The following is a 22561-nucleotide window of genomic DNA, read 5'->3' as shown; positions in this document are numbered from 1 at the left end:
AGTTATTAGAACAGAGTTATTAGAATAGAGTTGTTAGAACAAAGTTATTTGAACAGAGTTATTAGAGAAGAGTTATTAGAGCAGAGTTATTAGAAAAGAGTTATTAGAATAGAGTTATTAGAATTGAGTTATTAGAGTGGAGTTATTAGAATAGATTTATTCGAACAGACAAATTAGAATACAGTTATTGGAACAGAGTTATTAGAACAAAGTTATTAGAATAGGATTATTAGAATACATTTATTAGAATAGTATTATGAGACTAGAGTAATTAGAATAGAGCTCTAAAGCTAGAGCTAGAACCGAGCTATAAGAACAGTGTTATTAAAATAGAGTAATTAGAACAGAGTTCTTTGATGAGTGTTATTAAAACCGAGGTATTAGAGTTACTTGACTAGAGTTTTCAGAATAGAGTTATTGGAACAGAGTAATTAGAATAGAGTTATTAGAATAAAGTAATTTGAACAGCGATGGAAGAATAGAGTTATTAGAACAGAGTTATTAGAATAGAGTTGTTAGAACAAAGTTATTTGAACAGAGTTATTAGAGAAGAGTTATTAGAGCAGAGTTATTAGAAAAGAGTTATTAGAATAGAGTTATTAGAATGGAGTTATTAGAGTGGAGTTATTAGAATAGATTTATTCGAACAGACAAATTAGAATACAGTTATTGGAACAGAGTTATTAGAACAAAGTTATTAGAATAGGGTTATTAGAATACATTTATTAGAATAGTATTATGAGACTAGAGTAATTAGAATAGAGCTCTAAAGCTAGAGCTAGAACAGAGCTATAAGAACAGTGTTATTAAAATAGAGTAATTAGAACAGAGTTCTTTGATGAGTGTTATTAAAACGAGATATTAGAGTAGAGTTACTTGACTAGAGTTTTCAGAATAGAGTTATTGGAACAGAGTAATTAGAACAGAGTTATTAGAACAAAGTAATTTGAACAGCGATGGAAGAATAGAGATATTAGAACAGAGTTATTAGAATAGAGTTGTTAGAACAAAGTTATTTGAACAGAGTTATTAGAGCAGAGTTATTAGAGCAGAGTTATTAGAATAGAGTTATTAGAATAGAGTTATTAGAATAGAGTTATTAGAGTGGAGTTATTAGAGTGGAGTTACTAGAATAGAGCTATTCGAACAGACTAATTAGAATACAGTTAGTAGAACAGAGTTATTCAAATAGATTTACTGGACAAGTATTAGAAGAGAATTATTAGACCAGAGTTGTCAGAATAGAGTTATTTGACTAGAGTTATTAGAACGGAGTTCGGAGGCTAGAGTTACTAGAAAAGAGTTATTCAACTAGAGTTAGAACAGAGCTATTAGAACAGAGATAGGAGAATAGGGTTATTAGAAGAGAGTTATTAGATCAGAGTTATTAGAATGGAGTTATTAGAATACCGTTATTAGAAGTTATTAGAACAGAGTTATTAAAACAGAGTTATTAAAACAGAGATATTAGAACAGAGTTGTTAGAATAGAGTTATTAGAATACAGTTATTAGAACAGTTATTAGATTAGCGTTATTAGAATAGAGTTGTTAGAAGAGTTATTAGAATACAGTTATTAGAACAGTTAATAGATTAGCGTTATTAGAATAGAGTTGTTAGAATAGAGGTGTTAGAACAGAGTAATTAGAAAAGCTTTATTAGACTAGAGTAATGAGAATAGTGTTATAAGGTGACAGAACAGAACTATTAGAACAGAGTTATTAGAATAGAGTTAATAGAATAGAGTTATTAGAACAGAGTTATTTGTATAGAGTTAGTAGAAGACAGTTACTTGAACAGAGTTATTAGAATGGAGTTATTTGACTAGATGTATTGGAACAGAGTTTTTTGAATGGAGTTATTAGAATAAAGGAATTAGAATGGAGTTATTGGAACAGAGTTATTACAATATAGTCATCAGAATAGAGTTAATAGAACAGAGTTATAAGAATAGAACAGAGTTTTGAGAATAGAGCTATTAGAATAGATTTGTTAGAACAGAGGTATTCGAATAGAGTTATTTGAATAGAGTTATTAGAATAGATTTATTAGTTTAGATTTGCAACAGAGATAGACAAACATATTTATTAGAACAGACTTATTAAAAGAGTTATTAAAATAGAATTATTAGACTAGAGTTATTAGACTAGAGTTCTTAGATCAGTGTTATTAGAATAGAGTTTTTAGAATAGCATTATTGGACCAGATTTCTTAGACTAGAGTTTTTAGACCAGAGTTATTAGACTAGAGTTTTAGAACAGTGTTCTTGAAACAGAGTTATTAGAAGAGAGTTATTAGAAGAGCGTTATTAGAATAGAGTTGTTTGAATGGAGCTATTAGAATAGACTTATTAGAATAGCGTTATTAGAATAGAGTAAATTGAATAGAGTTAATAGGCTAGAGTTATTAGAACTAAGTTATTTGTCTAGAGTTATTTGACTAGAGGTATTAGAACAGAGTTATTTGAATGGAGTTATTAGAACAGAATCATTGGAATAGAGAAATTGGAATAGAGTTAATAGAACAGAGTTATTAGAACAGAGTTATTACAATAGAGTTATTAGAATAGTGTTATTAGACTAAAGTTATTAGAATAGATTGATTAGTCTGGAGTTAGAAAGGTGTTATTAGAACAGAGTTATTAGAATACAGTTAATAGAACAGAGCTATTGCAATAGAGTTGACAGAACAGAGTTATTAGAATAGAGTTATTAGAATAGAATTATTAGAATGGAGTTATTAGAAGAGTTCTTAAACTAGAGTTATAAGAATAGAGTTATTAGACTAGTTAAAAACAGAGATAAAAACAGAAATGTGTCATCACATTTCCTCTCTCTCTACAACAGATTGACCAAACTATTTCAATTTCTTCTCAGCTGCTTTCTTCGATGCTCCCACAACCTTCACTGACCCCAATGTACTGGTTCCTAATTTTGTCCTTTCTTGTTACTCCACATTCTTTTCAGCACCCGCAAATTATTAGTATCCAATCATTGTTCCCCTCTTCTTGATGTTACTCAACTTTCTACACAAACCAACAAGGCTGTTCTCACAACTCTTATTAATTCTTCCTTTCAGTTTCAGCGATATTTTTATGTTAACTGTCATTCTATCCTCATATTCTCTCTTTGCCAATCTTATTTTTCTCTTCATTTCCCCTCTCAATCCATTGTACTTGACCTGCTACTCTCTTGAAGAATTCACTTGACGCACATCACCTTTTTTGTTTCATCATATTCTCTCTTCCTCATCATCCAAAGAACCCTTTGTATCCAGTTTGGTGCATGTTTTTTTTACTTCATTTTATCATTGGAGAAATATTAATACTGAAATTTCCACACTAATCAAACTGAAATGCAGCAACTCTACTTTTGCATCGAGCTTGAGTATTAATCTATTGTTATGTTTTATCTGGGGCAATAGTAACTGTTGGTACTGGCTGATGGGCTGGACTTAGTCTATTCAGAAATACAGATGGGAGGACATAGACTTAGCTTTGGTTTCTTCCTTTTCACAATACACATAGGGTTAATAAAAATGCATACACAGGAATTGAGAATGGAATGAGGTAACAGATCATCAGAGTCAAGTAATAGGCAAACTTTGACATTGAAGCTAGCTAGTGGTGTATAAATAGTCAACAACTTTAGGTCGTGAGCTCCCTCCCCCATCCCCACCCCCTTTCTGTTTCCCCCTTCCTTTTTTTTCCCAATAAATTACAAAGATTTTCCTTTTCCCACCTACTTCCATTATAAAAAAAAATAAAAAAAATAAAAAAAAATAAAAATAAAAAAAAAATATTAAAAAAAATTTAAAAAAAAACCCCACTAGAGCTATACCTTGAGTGCCCTACCATCCATTCTTAATTAGCACATTCGTTTAGATAAAATCACCAACTTTAACTTTAACACCTATGTGTTCTATTGTACTATTGTCGTTGACATCTTTTGATGATCTGCTTCTATCACTGCTTGTTTGTCCCTACAACCACACCCCCCCCCCTCCACCTCTCTGTCTCTCTATCTCTCTGCCCCCCACACACACACCTTAAACCAGCTTATATTTCAACTCTTTCTTGGACTCGAACTCAAGTTCTGTCGAAGGGTCATGAGGACTCGAAACGTCAACTCTTTTCTTCTCCACCGATGCTGCCAGACCTGCTGAGTTTTTCCAGGTAATTCTGTTTTTGTTATTAGACTAGTTATTTGACTAGAGTAATTAGAACAGAGTTATGAGGACAGAGTAATTAGAACAGTGATATTACAATAGAGTTATTAGAACTGAGTTATCAGAACAGAGTTACTTGAACAGTGTTATTAGAATTAGAGTTATTAGAACGCAATTATTAGACTAGAGGTATTAGAACAGAGTTATTTAAATGGAGTTATTAGAATAAATTAATTAGAACAGAGTTATTAGAAGAGAGTAATTACAACAGCGATATTAAAATAGAGTTATTAGAATGATGTTATTAGAATAGAGTAATTAGAATGGAGTTATTAGAGCAGAGTCATTAGAACAGAGAAATTCCAATAGAGTTAGTAGAATGGAGTTGTTAGAATAGAGTTATCAGAATAGAGTTATTAGAGCAGATTTATTAAAATAGATATATTAGATTTGAGTTAGAACAGATTTATTAGAACAGAGTTCTTACAATAGAGTTAGTATAATAGTAATATTAGACTAAAGTTAGTAGAATAGGTTGATTAGACTGGAGTAGACTGTTATTAGAACAGAGTTATTGCAATAAAGTTATCAGGACCGAGTTATTGGAACAGTTATTAGAACAGAGTTATTGGAATGGAGTTATTAGAACAGAGTTCTTAGACTAGAGTTATATGAACAGAGTTATTAGACTAGAGTTGTTTGACTAGAGTAATTAGAATTGAGTTATTCGAACAAAGTTATTAGAATAGAGTTATTAGAATAGAGTTATTAGAAGAGTTTTTTTTAGTTCATTTAGAACAGAGTTATTAGAACTGAGTTATTTGACTAGACGTAATGGAACAGAGTTATTTGAATGGAGTTATTAGAACAGAGTCATTGGAGCAGAGAAATTAGAATAGAGTTAATAGAACAGAGTTATTACAATAGAGTTGTTAGAATAGTGTTATTAGACTAAAGTTATTAGAATAGATTGATTAGTCTGGAGTTAGAAAGTTGTTATTAGAACAGAGTTATTAGAATACAGTTAATAGAACAGAGCTATTGCAATAGAGTTGACAGAACAGAGTTATTAGAACAGAGTTATTGGAATACAATTATTAGAATGTTGTTATTAGAACAGAGTTCTTAAACTAGAGTTATAAGAACAGAGTTATTAGACTAATTATTTGACTAGAGTAATTAGAATAAAGTTATGAGGACAGAGTAATTAGAACAGTGATTTTACAATAGAGTTATTAAAACTGAGTTATTAGAACAGAGTTATTTGAACAGATTTATTAGAATAGAGTTATTAGAACAGAATTATTAGAAAAGAGGTATTAGAACAGAGTAATTTGAATGGAGTTATTAGAATAAATGAATTAGAATGGAGTTATTCAAACAGAGTTAATATAATAGTTATTACAACAGAGTTATAAGAACAGAATTATTAGAACAGCGTTATTCAAATAGAGTTATTGGAATAGAGTTATTAGAACAGAGTTATTGGAACAAAGTTATTACATTAAAGTTGTTAGAATAGATTTATTAAACTAGAGGTAGAACAGAGATATTTGAACAGAGTAATTAGAACAAAGTTATTAGAAGAGAGTTATTAGAACAATGTTATTAGAATGGAATTATTAGAACAGAGGTATTAAAATAGAGTTATTAGAATAGAGTAATTACAACAGAGATATTAAAATAGAGTTATTAGGATGGTGTTATTAGAATAGAGTAATTAGAGTGGAGTTATTAGAACAGAGTCATTAGAACAGAGAAATTACAATAGAGTTGGTAGAACGGAGTTGTTAGAATAGAGTTATCAGAATAGAGTTATTAGACCAGAGTTATTAGAATAGATTTATTAGACTTGAGTTAGAACAGATTTATTAGAACAGGGTTATTACAATAGAGTTATTATAATAGTAATATTAGACTAAAGTTAGTAGAATAGGTTGATTTGACTGATGTAGACTGTTATTAGAACAGAGTTATTAGAATACAGTTAATAGAACAGAGTTATTGCAATAAAGTTATCAGAACTGAGTTATTAGAGCCGAGTTATTAGAGCCGAGTTATTAGAATAGATTTTTTGAGTACATTTAGAACAGAGTTATTAGTACTGGGTTATTTGACTAGAGGTATTGGAACAGAGTTATTTGAATGGAGTTATTAGAATAAAGGAATTAGAATGGAGTTATTGGAACAGAGTTATTACAATATAGTTATCAGAATAGAGTTATTAGAACAGAGTTATAAGAATAGATTTATAAGAACAGAGTTATTAGAATAGAGCTATTTGAATAGATTTGTTAGAACAGAGGTATTCGAATAGAGTTCTTTGAATAGATTTATTAGACTAGAGTTATTATAATAGATTTATTAGATTAGACTTAGAACAGAGATAGTCAAACATATTTATTAGAACAGACTTAATAGAAGAGAGTTATTAGAATAGAGTTATTAGAACAGAGTTATTAGAACAGAGTTATTAGAATAGATTTCTTTAACTAGAGTTATTAGACTAGAGTTATTAGAACAGAGCTATTAGAGTTAATCTATTAGAATAGAGTTATTATTCTGTTGAAGTCACTAGGCAGTAATTGCGAATGATTTTCAGGCTTGAGTTGGAAAGTCCCAGAGCTCACAAGACCGCTTTGGAAAACTTTGGAGTTGGTCCATGAAAGTGGATGACCTTCAAGAACCTGCTAAGAATCTAAAGATTTTCTGGTGGGAGTCATTGTAGAAAAGGGAAGGTACTGTTCAGTAATTTAGACTTCGGCATACGTGATTGTGTTTTATTGTGCTTTTCAACATAACGTATAAGTAACTCCGAAGACTGTGTAGTTAGTAGTGTTTGTTTTACTTGATTCTTGTATAGTAAAATTAATTTGTTTTAAGCTGTAGAATCTTGTGGCTTCATTCTTTCAGTAAATGCATGAATTTTGATTCTTTAAAAAAAAATGACTGGTCTCTACCTGAAACATAACAGTTACTAAATTTTATTACTTACAACAAGTGGAATGTTGATTGTTGTTACAAGGTCATTTCTTGGGTCACCTACTGACATTGCTGGTTCAAATATGAAGCTTGTGTAAGTAGTAGCTGAAATTGTGCCATTTTTAAATAATGACACTTTACCTCTGTGCCTGGGCTGCCTGTTTGAAATGAGATCGATTGGGGACCGTTAGGTAACACTCCATAATATTCATCACGCTGGGAAAATTAAACATTCTGATATGAGAAAATGAGAAACAAATAAGATGTAAGACACCTTCCACTGATTTGAACCTAAAAGCAGCAGCAATATTTAAGGCCACAGTCTTATTCTAGATATTAAAATGGAGATTATTGTTCAACTCATGATGATAGTAAAGGGACTCTGTTTTGTATCACCAATTCCCAAATTACGGCTTCCCAACCTGTGGGTCATGACCCCCAGAGAGATTGTGAGCACCGAGTCAGCAATGGCTGCCTTGGAGCTCAGACTCAGTGCTAACAGCTGCGAAGCCCCTTTTAACCCTCCCTTATTTTTTTCTGTTGGTGGGTGCGGCCTAATGGACAAATCTTTGAGGCCTGATTGTTGCTGCAAAAAAGCCTGTGAAAAGGTAGGTGTTTGTCTTTTAAAAAAAACCCCTGCAATTTAAACACTTCCCACCACGTTCAACCTCACTCCCACCCCACCTCTCACTCAGCACATGAAGACCCCCCACCCCTGCTCAGCAGATAAAGCCCCTCCACAGATCAACAACTTTCAAACACCAACCCCCACCTACCCACTACCTGACCCCACACAATTCTCACTCTGGGGTCATGCAAAGTCTGGAGCATTAAAAGGAAGTCACACTGGGAAAAAGTTTGGGAGGTATTGCCTGACACAGAGCAAATTGTGTTTTGCCTACTGCAAGATCATTAACTAATTTTTAAAGAATGCATTTAAGGGAGAAAGGAATTGAAGGACATGGTGATAGGATTGAATGAAATTAAGGAGGGGTTTTTATGGAACATAAACACAGGACAGACCCGTTAGACTGGAATGTCCTGTTGTAAACAATTCTCTTTCCTTGCATCTGTCATGGCCACTCAAGGGAATTATCTGGGCCACTTAGAGGGTGCACATCACAGAGAGGGGAGAGCCATTGGGAAACAGGTGCCATCAGCTCAGCACAGATGACAAGGAGAGTGGGCAGTAAGCACTTGGGCAGTTCAGGGGGTTTTCACCATCCTGGCATTGCAGGGGCAGGGGAGCAGGGGGCAAGACTGCCAAATACCATTGGCAGGGCCACCCAGGCACAGGGAAGGCTGCAATAATGGGGGCACAACTTTCAGCTTTTGAGCCCAGTGGTGCTGAGGAGCAACACTCTCCACAGGAAGGTCAGACAGGGTATCAGGAGAGTATGGGAGGGGAAAGATGAGTCGGCAGGACACAGGGACTATCAGGACTTGTACTACAGCCAACTGAAGAAAACCAAGACCCAGTGCCACACTAGACTGTGACTCTACAAGCAGATGGTCACTGACATCTGTGATTTTGTCACCAAAGACCCCACATCTCACAGCATTGCTCCCCAAATTCACCAGGACACAGGTCCAGCCCAATGTAAATGGTGCATGTCCTAATGGATCGGCTCACTCTTTCCTCAGTTCCATTGTCAGTGGTCCATGAATTTCCACACCACTCTTTGAGCCACACATTTACCTCTCTGTTTGATTTGGTCAACCCCATGCTAATTAATACAAGCTCAGTTAATAATCCAGAGATTATTACCTTTGAGGTTTTAATTTGAAACCTGACTCTTTCTCAACAGAACCTCATTTCTAGTTCTACCTATGTTATTAGTTCCTACATAGGTCCCAATCACTGGATCCGCCCCCTTCCACTCCAAGTTCATCTCCAGCCTTGGGGAGAAGTCCTTCTAACCTGGTGCAGGGCAGGCAACACAAACTTTCAGAGCTCCCAGTCACAGCTGTAGAGAACAGCATTTATCCAGCTGACCATACCGTCCCCTACCACTGCCACATTCCTTTTCGCCCCCCTCGCCAACGCCACTGTTCCCCCCTGCTCCACTTGAATGGCCCCCTCTGCCATGGTGCTGTGGTCAGTTTTCTCATTCACCCTGCAGACTTTGGCCTCATCCAGGCAGGCAGCAAGAACCTTGTACCTGTTGATAAGGGTAAGAGGCAAGGCTCCTCTATCACTGCATCGGGGATCCCCTTACCTGCCTGGCTGACTGTCTTACTCTACTGTCCCTGAACACTAACCACACCTGTACTACTTCCTAAACTAATAGGTGGGACTACCTCCTGGAGCAAAGTATTCAGGTAATATCTGCCCTCCCTGATGCCCTGTAATGCCTACAGCTCAGATTCCAACACTGAGCTGAAGTTTCTCGAGATATAGACATCGCCTTCAGATGTGGCTCTTTCCAACACCCTTCACAAAGTCCCACATGCTGCAGCTGTGGTATACCAGCTGCCCTGCCATCCCTATATATAACCTTGTTTTAGTTATTTCATTACTTAACTAGTTGGCTTAAATTATAGGCAGATTTAATTACATATCTACCAGTAACGCAAACTACTAAAAGTATTAGAGGCAAAACACAAACTGCATCCCTCTCTGCACTGACTTCCCACTTCCAGCAAAATCCCATCTTTTACAATCTGCCATTTAGAAACATAGGAACAGGAGGAGGCCATTCAGCCCCTTGAACCTGTTTCATCATTTAACAAGATCACAGCTGATCTGTGACCTCACCTCATGAACTCATCGTTCTCCAATTCTGTAATAAAAATCTTATCAAACTCAGGTTTAAAATTAATCGATTAAATTCAATTGGTTTAACATCAATTGTGGAAGAGAGTTCCAAACTTTTATCACATTTTTCACATAGATCTCATGTCACTCCTGAAAGGTCTGCCTCTGATTTTAGGCTATGTTCCCTATTTTTGGACTTGAGTGGATATATTTTCTCCCATCTGTTCCCCTTAATATTTTAAAAACTCCAACCAAATCAACCCTTAACAGTCTTAATTCCAAGCAATACAACCCTAGTTTGTTTAATCTCCCCTCATAACTTAAACCGTGGAGTCCAGATGTCATTCTAGTCAATCCACCCTGATAAACCCTCCAAAGTCAATACATTCTTCCTAAGGTGTGTGTCAAGAATTGCCCACAATAACTCCAGATGTGGTCTAACCAGGATTCTATATACCCATTAACAGATTCATCCATTTTTTGTGGACAGTTTCTGTTTCACCCGATTGAAGTCAACCTTACCCAAATCTACAATCTTAGTGCAGGATTTGGGGCTTGTTTGGGCCCTGTTGTCCGGGTCAAATGGGGGTCACAATCCTACTCTGTGTGAGGAACAGTCACCTGGCAGTGATTTTCCCCAAACTGACCAATTAATGGCCAGAGGGTGGGTTCGCTGTCCAATTAAGGACAGTGGGTGGGATCTTGAAGCTGGAGGGCCAATAGGAGGTCTTCTAGCAATGAAGAGGCAGCAGGCTGCCTTGTCAGGTAAGAGAGAGAGGGGGCACCTCAAAATGGAGGTGTGGTTAGTGAGAAGGAGGAAAGGAGGAAAAGATAAAGAGAGATAAAAAGGGACAACTACTGGGAAAATACAATGCAATCACACAAAGAATACTCCTGTTACATGCAGTAATTACTACTTGAATTTAGTTAATTTTAGGAATTCAGATTTGTCTGCCAAATAGCATAATTTGGTTTGCTCGGATAAAATGTCCAATCAGCAATAACAGTGGCCAGGATTTCCTAGTCCCACACATGGCAGGATCTGTCGCAGGCAGGACAGAAAATTTAGCAACCCAGCAAAATGTCTAACGTCCATCAGTGAGAATTCCCAGCCCCGCCGACTAGTGAGTGGAAAAGATTTTTAAAAAGAGGTTTTTCTCATCTAAAAACATTGTGATAAATCAAAAACATGAGGGTGTAAGATGAAGAATTGACTAGATAAGTGTTAACAACTATACATTAATAAATAAGCATACACAAGTGCACAAGCACACACACACACACACACACACACACGTGCACAAACACACACAAACAAACATACACGAGCACAAACACATGCACACCACAAACACACACACATACACAAACACACAGAAGTATGAGGTTCTTTTAGTAACAAAAAGGCAGAGTATGCTGCATTTGTAATGCAGGCCTGCAATTTCCTCCAGAATGATTCTATGAAGCAAATCCACACAATAAAGGGAATCACTAACCAGCAATGCAATGGACAGGACACAGGGAATATTGATGAAAGAAACTATTAAACTTCACTTTAAACTATGTAGAGCATGTTCATAGATTCAGATTTTGAAGCACTTTTATATTGTGCTAATGCTGCCAACTCCCAAAGTGCAGATCTCTACAGCCGATGGCATTGGCAGACTTTAAACGTAGTTTAAACACACCCCATGTGAATAATGTCTTCAGTTTTACCTTAGAAACGTTTGTAAACCAAGTTTCCTGCCAATATTAACAGAACAATGTAGAAGCTGAAATCTAACGAGAATAACGACCGAAGTCACTGATTACTTACTCAATGACCAACAGTTCAAAGAGAGCTGTGGCTGGCCCAGCTCAACTACTATGAGAACAAGAAGAAATGGAGGTACAATGTGGGCGCTCCCACATGCTCAGTCCACCTGAAGAGTTGCTTCAACATTAAAAAGAGGGCTTACTCCAAGGATAAGTGTCTGGTGACCATCTACAATGTGAGTACTTTGCCGTGGTCACTGACTGCAAGGGCAAGCAGGAGATCTGGCACCAGGCGCTGCTACAGCTGCACACCAAGAAGCCCAAGGGGCTGGGGGGGAACCAAGAGCCAGATGGCAAAGTCCCTGCTTCAGCCACTGTCATTTGGCCCATCGAGTCCATGCTGGCTCACTGTAGAGCAATCCAGTCAGTCCCATTCCCCCACTCGATCCCCATAGCCCTGCAAGTTTATTTCCCCCAAGTGAAATAATTGATCCACCAGCCTCATGGGAAGCAAGTTCCAGGTCATTACCACTCACTGCATAAAAAAGCTCTTTCTCCCATCCCCCTGCATCTTTTGCCTGTGTTCCTTAGTCCTTGTACTATCAGCCAAAGGGAACAGCTTTTCTTTGTCTATTTTATCCAAACCTGCCATAATCTTGAGCATGTCTATCACTGTCGCTGAGTCAAAATCCTGGAACTCCCTCCCTAACAGCACTGTGGATGTACCTGCACCACATGGACTGCAGCGGTTCAAGAAGGCAGCTCACCACCACCTTCTCAAGGGCAACTAGGGATGAGCAGTAAATGCTGGCGCAGCCAGGGACACCCACATCCCATGAATGAATAATTAAAACAAAATCTTCCCTCAATCTCATTTACTCCAAGGACAACAATCCCAGAACAATCCTTCAAGGTAACCTTGTAGCTAAAATCCCTCTTGTGTGGAACCAATCTGGTAAATCTCCTTGGCACTCTCAATGTCATTAACCACTAAATGAGCCATTAAGAACTTTGAAACATGACTCAACCATAACAGAATATAGCATGCATGATCATTCATTAAAAACAGAAATCTCCAAAAAGTCAAGAACAAATCCAGATTTTTTACAAATGTTGTAATCTTAATTACAAGAGTGCATTGAAACTGGACCTGTACTTATCTTTATATGACAATTGATTGGTCATCGAGCAGCAGTAACTGGCCCTTACTTGTATGTGTACGGCCCAAGTTGTTTCACGATGGCTCGCTCACCCTGTAATATTTGCAATTGGTTTTCCACATTGAAGAAGTAGAATTGCAGGTAAGCAGGGACAGGGGGGTCCTTCCAGTTCTTATATGTCTCGCTGTTCAACTTCAGCTTTGTGTGCTGCAGAGATCAGTTCAGATACTTTACAATAACATTTTTATGATGATCATCAACACAGTTCAAGTGGAATGTCATGAGCTATTGTATTTTCCAACCTAAAGTTTAAACAATAATCTGATTAAAACATGGAATTTCACAGTAGCAAGTACAGTTTCTATGAAGGTACTTTTAAATACATGTTCTTGCTTTTTGTATCTGTATATGAACATATGAATGAGGAGCAGGAATAGATTACACAGTCCCTCATGCCTGCTCTGCCAATTAATAAGATCATGGCTGATCTGATTGGAACCTCCCATCTAGTCCTGGTAGCCTTTCACCCCCTTGTTAATCAAGAATCTATCTAACTATGCATCAAAAATATTCAAAAACTCTGCTTCCCCTGCCTTCTGAGGAAGAGAGTTCCAAAGACTCACAACCTTATCTGAGAAAAATTTCTTTGTCATCTCTGTCTTAAATGAGCAACCCCTTATTTTAAAACAGTGACTCCTAGTTCTAGATTCTCTCATAAGAGGAAACATTTTCTTCACATCCACCCTGTGAAGACCCCTCAGAATCTTAAAGGTTTCAATCAAGTCGCCTCTTACTCTTTTAAACAAGCCTAGTCTGTGCAACCTTTCCTCATAAGACATCCCACCCATTCCAGGTGTTAGTCTAGTAAACCTTCCCTGAACTGCTTCCAATGCATTTACCTCCCTCCTTAAATAAGGAGACCAATACTGTACACAGTATTCCAGATGTGGTCTCATCAATGCCCTGAATAACTAAAGCATAATCTCACTATCTTTGTAGTCAATTCCCCTCACAATAAATGATAACATTCTACCAGCTTTCCTAATTACTTGCTGTACCTGCACACCATCCTTCATGCACTAAGACCCCCAGATCCCTCTGCAACTCAGAACACTGTAATCTCTTACCATTTAGATAATAAGCTTTTTTTTATTCTTCCTGCCAAAATTGGCAATTTCACATTTGCCTACATTGTACTCTGTTTGCCAGGTCTTCACCCACTCATTTAACCTATCTATATCTCTTTGTAGCCTCCATATTTCCTCTTCACATCTTACTATCTTAACTATATTTGTGTCATCAGCAAATATAGCAATCATACCTTCATCCAAGTCATTTATATCAATTGTAAGAAGTTGAGGCCCCAGCACTGATCCCTGTGGCACACCGCTTGTTACATCTTGCCAACCAGAAAAAGACCCATTTATGCCTACTCTCCGCTTCCTGTTAGCTAACCAAGCTTCTATCCATGCTAATATGTTACCCCTTTCCCGGAAGCTTTTATTTTCTGCAACAACCTTTGATGTGGCACTTTACCAAATGCCTTCCGGAAATCTAAGTATAGTACATCCACCATTTCCCCTTTAGCACAGCACATCCACAGCACATGTTACTTCTTCAAAGAACTCTAATAAATTGGTTAAATATGATTTCCCTTTCACAAAACCATGTTGACTCTGCCTGATTACCTTGAATTTTTCCAAGTGCCCTGCTATAATATCTTCAATAATAGCTTTTAACATTTTCCCTGAGACAGATGTTAAGTTAACTGGCCTGTAGTTTCCTGCTTTCTGTCTCCCTCCCATTTTGAATAATGAAGTTACATTCACTGTTTTCCAATCTAATGGAACCTTCCCTAAATCTAGGGAATTTTAGAAAATTAAAACCAATGCATCAACTATCTCACTTGCCACTTCCTTTAAGACCCAAGGATGAAGTCCATCAGGACCCAGGGACTTGCCAGCCTGCAAGTGTAGGAATTTGTACAGAAACACTTCTTCCCTGGTGATTACAATTTTCCTGAGTTCCTTCCTCCCTTCCATTTTCTGATTACAGCTATTTCTGAGATGTTACTTGTATCCTCTATGGTGAAGACCGATGCAAAATATCTCTCCAGTTCAGCTGCCATCTCTTTATTTTCCATTATTAATTCTCCAAAGTCACTTCCTATAGGATCAAGTTCACTTTGTTAACTGAGAAAGGAGAGGTTAACTACCTCTGTCTGGGTAGACCGATCATCTCAGCTTGCGCCTGCCCCACGGAACTCATTTCTCATTATCTTGACTCCCTTCTCTCTCCCCTTGTCCAGTTCCTTCCCACCTACATCCGTGATTCCTCTGACACCTTACGTCACATCAACAATTTCCAGTTCCCTGGCCCCAACTGCTTCCTCTTCACCATGGACGTCCAATCCCACTATACCTCCATCCCCCACCAGGATGGTCTGAGGGCCCTTAGCTTCTTCCTCGAACAGAGGCCCGAACAATCCCCATCCACCACTACTCTCCTCCGTCTGGCTGAACTTGTTCTCACACTGAACAATTTCTCCTTCAACTCCTCTCACTTCCTCCAAATAAAAGGTGTGGCTATGGGTACCCACATGGGCCCCAGCTATGCCTGTCTGTTTATGGGGTATGTGGAACATTCCTTGTTCCAGTCCTACTCCAGCTACCTTCCACAACCCTTTCCCCGGTACATCGATGATTACTTCAGTGCTGCTTCATGCTCTCGTCAGGACTTGGAAAAATTTATTAAATTTGCTTCCAATCTCCACCCCTCCATCATTTTCACGTGGTCCATCTCTGACACTTCCCTTCCCTTCCTTGACCTCTCTGTCTCAATTTCTGGTGATAGACTGTCCACCAATATCCAATACAAGCCTACCGACTCCCAGAGCTACCTCGACTACAGCTCCTCACACCCCGTTTCCTGTAAGGACTCCATCCCATTCTCTCAATTCCTTCACCTCCGTCGCATCTGTTCCGATGATGCTACCTTCGAAAACAGTTCCTCTGACATGTCCTCCTTCTTCCTTAACCTAGGTTTTCCATCCACGGTTGTTGACAGGGCCCTCAACCGTGTCTAGCCCATCTCCCGTGCATCCGCCCTCACGCCTTCTCCTCCCTCCCAGAAACATGATAGGGTCCCCCTTGTCCTCACTTATCACCCCACCAGCCTCCACATTCAAAGGATCATCCTCTGCCATTTCCGCCAACTCCAGCATGATGCCACCACCAAACATATCTTCCCTTCACCCCCCCATCGGCATTCCGCAGGGATCATTCCCACCGGGACACCCTGGTCCACTCCTCCATCACCCCCTACTCCTCAACCCCCACCTATGGCACCTCCCCATGCCCACAAAAGATGCAACACCTGCCCCTTCACTTCCTCCCTCCTCACTGTCCAAACACTCCTTTCAAGTGAAGCAGTATTTCACTTGCATTTCCCCCAACTTAGTCTACAGCATTCGTTGCTCCCAATGCAGTCTCCTCTACATTGGAGAGACCAAACATAAACTGGGCGACCGCTTTGCAGAACACCTGCGGTCTGTCCGCAAGAAAGAACCAAACCTCCCTGTCGCTTGCCATTTTAACATTCAACCCTGCTCTCTTGCCCACATGTCTATCCTTGGCTTGCTGCATTGTTCCAGTGAAGCCCAACGCAAACTGGAGGAACAGCACCTCATCTTCCGACTAGGTACTTTACAGCCTTCCGGACTGAATATTGAATTCAACACTTTTAGATTTTGAACTCCCTCCTCCATCCCCACCCCCTTTCTGTTTCTTCCCCCTCCCTTTTGTTTTTTCCAATAATTTATATAGATTTTTCTTTTCCCACCTATTTACATTATTTTTAAATCTTTTATGCCCCCCCCACCCCCACTAGAGCTATACCTTGAGTGCCCTACCATCCATTCTTAATTAGCACATTCATTTAGATAATATCACCAGCTTCAACACCTCTGTGTTCTTTTATTCTTTTGTCTGTGACATCTTTTGATTATCTGCTCCTATCACTGCTTGCTTGTCCCTACAACCACACCACCCCCCTCCACTTCTCTCCCCCCACCCAACCCCCCCACCCCCAACCTTAAACTAGCTTACACTTCACCCCTCTCCTTGGATTCTTGGATTCACCCAGTTCTACTGAAGGGTCATGAGGACTCGAAACATCAACTCTTTTCTTCTCCGCCGATGCTGCCAGACCTGCTGAGTTTTTCCAGGTAATTCTGTTTTCACTTTGTTAACTATTTGCTTTATTAAATATCTATAGAAACTCTTACTATCTGTTTTATATTTCTAGCTAGCTTTTGCTTGTACTCTAATTTTTCCGTCTTTATTAAACTTTTAGTCATTCTCTGCTGTTTTTAATGTTCTTTCCAATCTTCTGACCTGCTACCCATCTTTGTGCAATTATATGCCGTTTCTTTAAGTTTGATGCTATCTTTAACTTTCTCAGTTAAACACGGATGGTGGGTCCTCCCCTTGGAATTTTTCTTTCTCATTGGAATGTATCTGGTTTGTGTTTTCTGAAATATCCCTTTAAATGTCTGCCACTGCATCTCTATCAATCCATTCCTTAAACTAATTTGCCAGTTCACTTTAGCTAGCTCTGCTTTCATGCCCTTATAATTGCTCTTACTTAAGTTTAAAATACTACTTTTGGACCCACTCTTCTCTCCCTCAAACTGAATGTAAAATTCAATCATAATATGATCACTGCTACCTAGGGGCACCTTACATCTGCCCTTTGACTAAAATGAATGCTGCATACATCCCACAATCTCATCAATCTCCTCCTATTGTCATTCAAAGGAAGCCACACTCAGGGGCTCATGTTCATTCTGGTGTTAGGGTTAAACAAGGCACTTGTAGATTAACTGGCCATTAACTACTCACCCAACATTCCCTCCTACTGAAGTCAATGAGGAGGCCAATTGAGAGAGAGGTAGGAACCGGCAGCCAAACTTACATCAACTATTTAGCATCATACCCTCAAGTTAAAATTACTTGCATTGAGAAGTCCATACCACATTGCATAATCTCTGAGCCGGCATAGTCATCGGTAAACAGGAAGTTGCAAAGTATGTCTCTGGAGATCTTAGTCTCTGCCCGGTATTGTCTCAGATTGAGCAACTTCCAATCCATGCAATATCGGATTTCAATGCCAGGATCACGATGGATGGCATCAGAGAGCATGGCAGAGAAAAACTTGCTGAATAGAGTTGGCACAAGCACACATGCCTGTTTAACTCCATTAATCAATAAGGAATGGGTCAGAAGAGTCACCATCATCGAGGGCACGTGTGAGCATGTCATCATGGAACAGTTGAAAGATTCTGATGAATTTCTCAGCACAGCTGAGTTTCTCCATTACCTTCCAAAGGCCCTTATGGCTGACTATGTCACAGGGTGTAGCATCTGTGTTCTGTTCCTGGCATTTCTCCTGGAGCTGTCTAACTGCAAACACCATATCAGCGGTTCTTTGACATTTTCTGAAACCGGACTCACTCCCTGGCAGCAGATGCTGGTCAGGATGTCCCTAAGCTGTTCAGAAGGATTCTCCTGAAGATTTTGCTGGCGATGGAGAGGAGTGAGATTCCTCAATGATTGTCTCAAGATTGGCGAGTTCCTTTCCTCTTGTACTGGTGGACAGAGGCATCTTTGTATTCTTACGGGATAGTTCCTTGATCCCACATGGTGTGAAAGAGTTCAGTGAGCTTCCTGACCAAGCACTGACCTCCAGCCTTTGAGATCTCAGGTGGAATAGCATCAGCTCCTGGAGTCTCATTACATTTATTATTTCTAACAGTGTGGGAGGGTCATCAAGGGACCAGTTGATGGTAACCTGTTGGTGCATCTTCATTGGTAGATGAAAGCCAGTTGAGGATGTGGTTAAAGTGCTCTGCCCATCTTTCTAGAGTTTGGGTTTTTTCTGTGAGCAGTGTTGACCCACCAGCACTGAGGATTGGTGATGAGCCATTAGTCTGGGGCCTGTAGACAGATTTCAGAGCACCGTAGAATCTCTTCCAGTCTTTGTGATCGGCATTTTTAAAATATTATTATTCATTAATGGGGTGTGGGCTTCTCTGGCTGGGCCAGCATTTGTTGCCATCTCTAATTTCCCTTGAGAAGGTGGTGGTGAGCTACCTTCTTAAGCCGCTGCAGTCTATGTGGTGTAGGTACATGCATAGTACTGTTCGGGAGGGAGTTCCAGGATTTTGACCCAGTGACAGTGAAGGAACGGTGATATATTTCCAAGTCAGGATGGTGAGCGACTTGGAGGGGAGCTTCCAGGTGGTGGTGTTCCCATGTATCAGCTGCCTTTGCCCTTCCAGGTGGTAGAGGTCACGAGTTTGGAAGGTGCTGTTGAAGGATCCTTGCTGAGATGCTGCAGTGCATCTTGTATGACTGAAGTTCATCTGCTTCCTGAATCAGCCAAGCGTTTTGTATCTCTCTGAGCTTGCATTGGACAGTCCCACGGATGTTTAGGTAGGCCTCGTGCTTCGATAGTGATGACTTCTCAATGAGGTAAACCCTGTACAGGTGATGTTTCTCCTCCAGCAGGCTGCTTATTTTTAAACTATTGTCCTTAGTTCTAGATTTCCCCGTGAGGGAGAACATCTTCTCAGCATCTACCCTGTCAAGCTCCCTCATGAATCTTAAATGCTTCAATAAGATGACCTCTCATTCTTCTAAACTCCAATGAGTATAAGTTCAATCTTCCCTCATAAGACAATCCCTTCATCCCAGGTATCAGCCTAGTGAATCTGCTCTGCTTCCAATGTAAGTATATTCCTCCTTAAATAAGGAACCAAGACTGGTAACAAGTCAGTACAAGGCAGTTCCACCAATACTCGGTACAGTTGTAGGAAGACTTACTATCTTTATACTCCATCCCCCTTGCAATAAAGGCCATCATTCCATTTGCCTCCCTAATCTTTTGTTCTTACTTGTCACTGGGACAAATTGTTAACTATTAAACAACTCCCACGCTTTTCTACAACAACAGCCACCTTCTCAAAACAGCTCACAGCGCTCTACCTTCTTTCTTATAGGAGGAGGTGGGAGCAGATAGAGACTGGAGATGCCCCCACCGGCTTCAGACCCTACCCCCACCGTGAAGATGCTGTCCTGGCAATCGCTGCAGGGGAGTCACGGGCAACGCTGGAAGAGATTTCAGGCAGGGTTTCTTCATGCTGCCTCCTGGTTTTCCCAGCTAACTTCCATCTCTCTCAACACAGTTTACATAACATGATCCCACTACTCACTTGCATTATAACTTGCTTAATGAATGGGAGGAGTCCAAGGTTAAACCAACAGACTCTCACCCTGGAACCACAGATGTTAAATGTTTTGACAGTTTTCTATCACATTACATAAATCATCTTTGCATAAATCAGCAAAACATCTTAAATATAGGCAGCATATGAAGAGGCCTCTGCAGTGTGAAACTCGGGCTATACTGCTCATTCTTACCTCTTTGATCCGGTCTTCCACTAGATTCTTAAAAACATCTTTAACAATCAGGACCACGAATATAATGAAGCAGCACAGAGCAAACCCACTAATCAGAGCAGCTTTGTTTCTTAGCTGAGTCATAACTGTCCCAAAGAGAAATTAAGGGAAAAAAAAGAAAAAGTGAGATATCTCTGCTGACAAACTTTGATTGTCGAGACGGAGTAGCTTATCCACTGAAAAGTCTGGAATTGCTGCCGGCCTGGATGTTGTTGGGCTGACCAAAGGTCTATGGCTTACAGAAATAGGAAGGTCACTGTACAGCCAATCACAGAAGAGGACAAACTCTCCTATTACCTAACTATTTGGAAACCCGCAAGATTGTTTTCAGCTTCCAGTGTATATTTCTCTCATATAACATACATAAATCACATTTCAGTCCAAAGATTGATCCAATGTAGAGGGAATATTTTAGGGTAATATAGAAGGCAGTATCTTGGAATCCCAACATGCTGTTCTAAATGACATGTCTCACAAGGGGCACAGCAATTTTGGCACAGGCAGGCAACAAGCAGATCGCAAAAAACACCTGGAGAGACAAAGAATTCATTTCCAAGATGTGATATTTTCAGTCTGAGCACATTTGGCAAGTGGCAGCGACCAATAACTAGAGTCATCAAACCTACACTTTCTTGCTCACAGTGATGCACAGAGATCAAGGTGGAGAAGAAGATAACTCCAAAAAAGATGTCACTCTCAGTAAATACCACCTCCAAATGAAGGGTCACTCTTGATAAATACTGCAGAAGATTCTGTAATTACTAACAGTCTTGGAGTTTAATAAAGTTTTTTATTCTGGAATTGTCTTTACTTTCTTGTAATCATTAAAATGGTTATACTCCGCAGCCTCGACTTTATGCTATGGGATAGTAACATTTGAGTGCTAAGCAAGTCTTCAAATATTCCTCTTTCTGTTTTTAGCTGAGTTGATAACCCATTTCCTGTGAGAATTTATGTTAGTCGTTAAATAAAGGTTAAGAGGCACAACAGATCATTAATGGCAAAGTTGTCTGCGATTTTACGTGGCCCGTCCAACCTTACGGTTGGTGGATGGGTGAATTGGCCAGGCAGCCTTTACATTTTTCATAAAACCTCATCCGAGGGCGGGATGAAATCCCTTTTAGGAAATAAATTAAAAAGAAATATCTGGGGACAGCATTTTTATGAGGTATGCTCTCAGGTGCTTGATTGTGATGCACGGGCTTTTTTTGCAGCTTTTCGGAGCTTTATTTCATTATTGGCAGGTCAGCAGCTTCCCGAGGCAGCTGTCTGCCTTCAGGGAGCTTTCTTGCAGCGCTCACCCACGCCCGCTGCGACATCATTGGCCGCTCTCCTCCCACCCCCACCCCAGCAGCACTGAGCTTTTCAGCACACGTTTCACACTGGCTGTAGGTTAATTGGCCAACCAGAGTGAAATCGCGATCAGGGGCCGATCGCGGTCGGGGGTCCATTTCCTGGCCGCTCCCAGGTCTGCTGATCAGGCATGCCTGACAACCAAAAATTTCAGGCCTAAAGTGTTAATATCAACCAATGCAGTTTTTTTTTATTCATTCATGGGATGTGGGTGTTACTAGCTAGGCCAGCATTTGTTGCCCACCCCTAATTGCCCTTGAGAAGGTGGTGGTGAGCTGCCTCCTTGAACCGCTGCAGTCCATGTGGTGTAGATACACCCACAGTGCTGTTAGGGAGGGAGTTCCAGGATTTTGACTCAGCCACAGTGAAGGAAAGATGACATATTGCCAAGTCAAGATGAGTGGCTTGGAGTGGAGTTTCCAGGTGGTGGTGTTCCCATCTATCTGCTGCCCTTGTCCTTCTAAGTGGTAATGGTCATGGGTTTGCAAGGTGCTGTCTGGAAACCATACTATGGAATAAAATCATTAATCAATTAGACAAGTGCAGGATAATTAAGGAAAGCCAGCATGGATTCATCAAGGGAAAATCATATTTAACTTGCCGGAGCTTTTTGAGGAGGTAACAGAGAAGGTTGATAAGGGAAACACTTGTGATGTGGTGTATATGGATTTTGAAAAAAGGCATTTGATACAGTGCGACACAATAGACTTGTGAGCAAAATCCTGGGTCATGGACTAAAAGGGAAAGTAGGCACTTGGATAAGAAATTGGCTGAGTAACAGGAAACAGAGTAGTGAAAAATGTTTTTTTTCAGATTGGAGGAAGGTTTGTAGTGGAGTTCCCCAGGGGTCAGTGTTGGGACCCTTGC

The 22561-nt window shown here is 39.5% G+C and overlaps 1 protein-coding gene across 1 annotated transcript in view; it reads right to left on the bottom strand.

Moving 5' to 3' along the window:
• LOC121290471 (lysosome membrane protein 2-like) overlaps positions 1-22561 on the bottom strand; it is an 87684-nt gene that overhangs the window by 56189 nt on the left and 8934 nt on the right. Inside the window, exons 2-4 of the mRNA XM_041210910.1 lie at positions 20303-20427; positions 12871-13028; positions 7162-7306 (exon numbers count right to left, since the gene is read on the bottom strand). Coding sequence (XP_041066844.1) covers positions 7162-7306; positions 12871-13028; positions 20303-20427 — 428 coding nt within the window. The remainder of the gene's footprint in view (positions 1-7161; positions 7307-12870; positions 13029-20302; positions 20428-22561) is intronic.

This window comes from Carcharodon carcharias, chromosome 18 (genome assembly GCF_017639515.1).
Source record: "Carcharodon carcharias isolate sCarCar2 chromosome 18, sCarCar2.pri, whole genome shotgun sequence".
Lineage (NCBI taxonomy): Eukaryota > Metazoa > Chordata > Chondrichthyes > Lamniformes > Lamnidae > Carcharodon > Carcharodon carcharias.
Note: the sequence above shows the minus strand (reverse complement) of the source record. Positions and strands in the feature narration are given on the sequence as shown.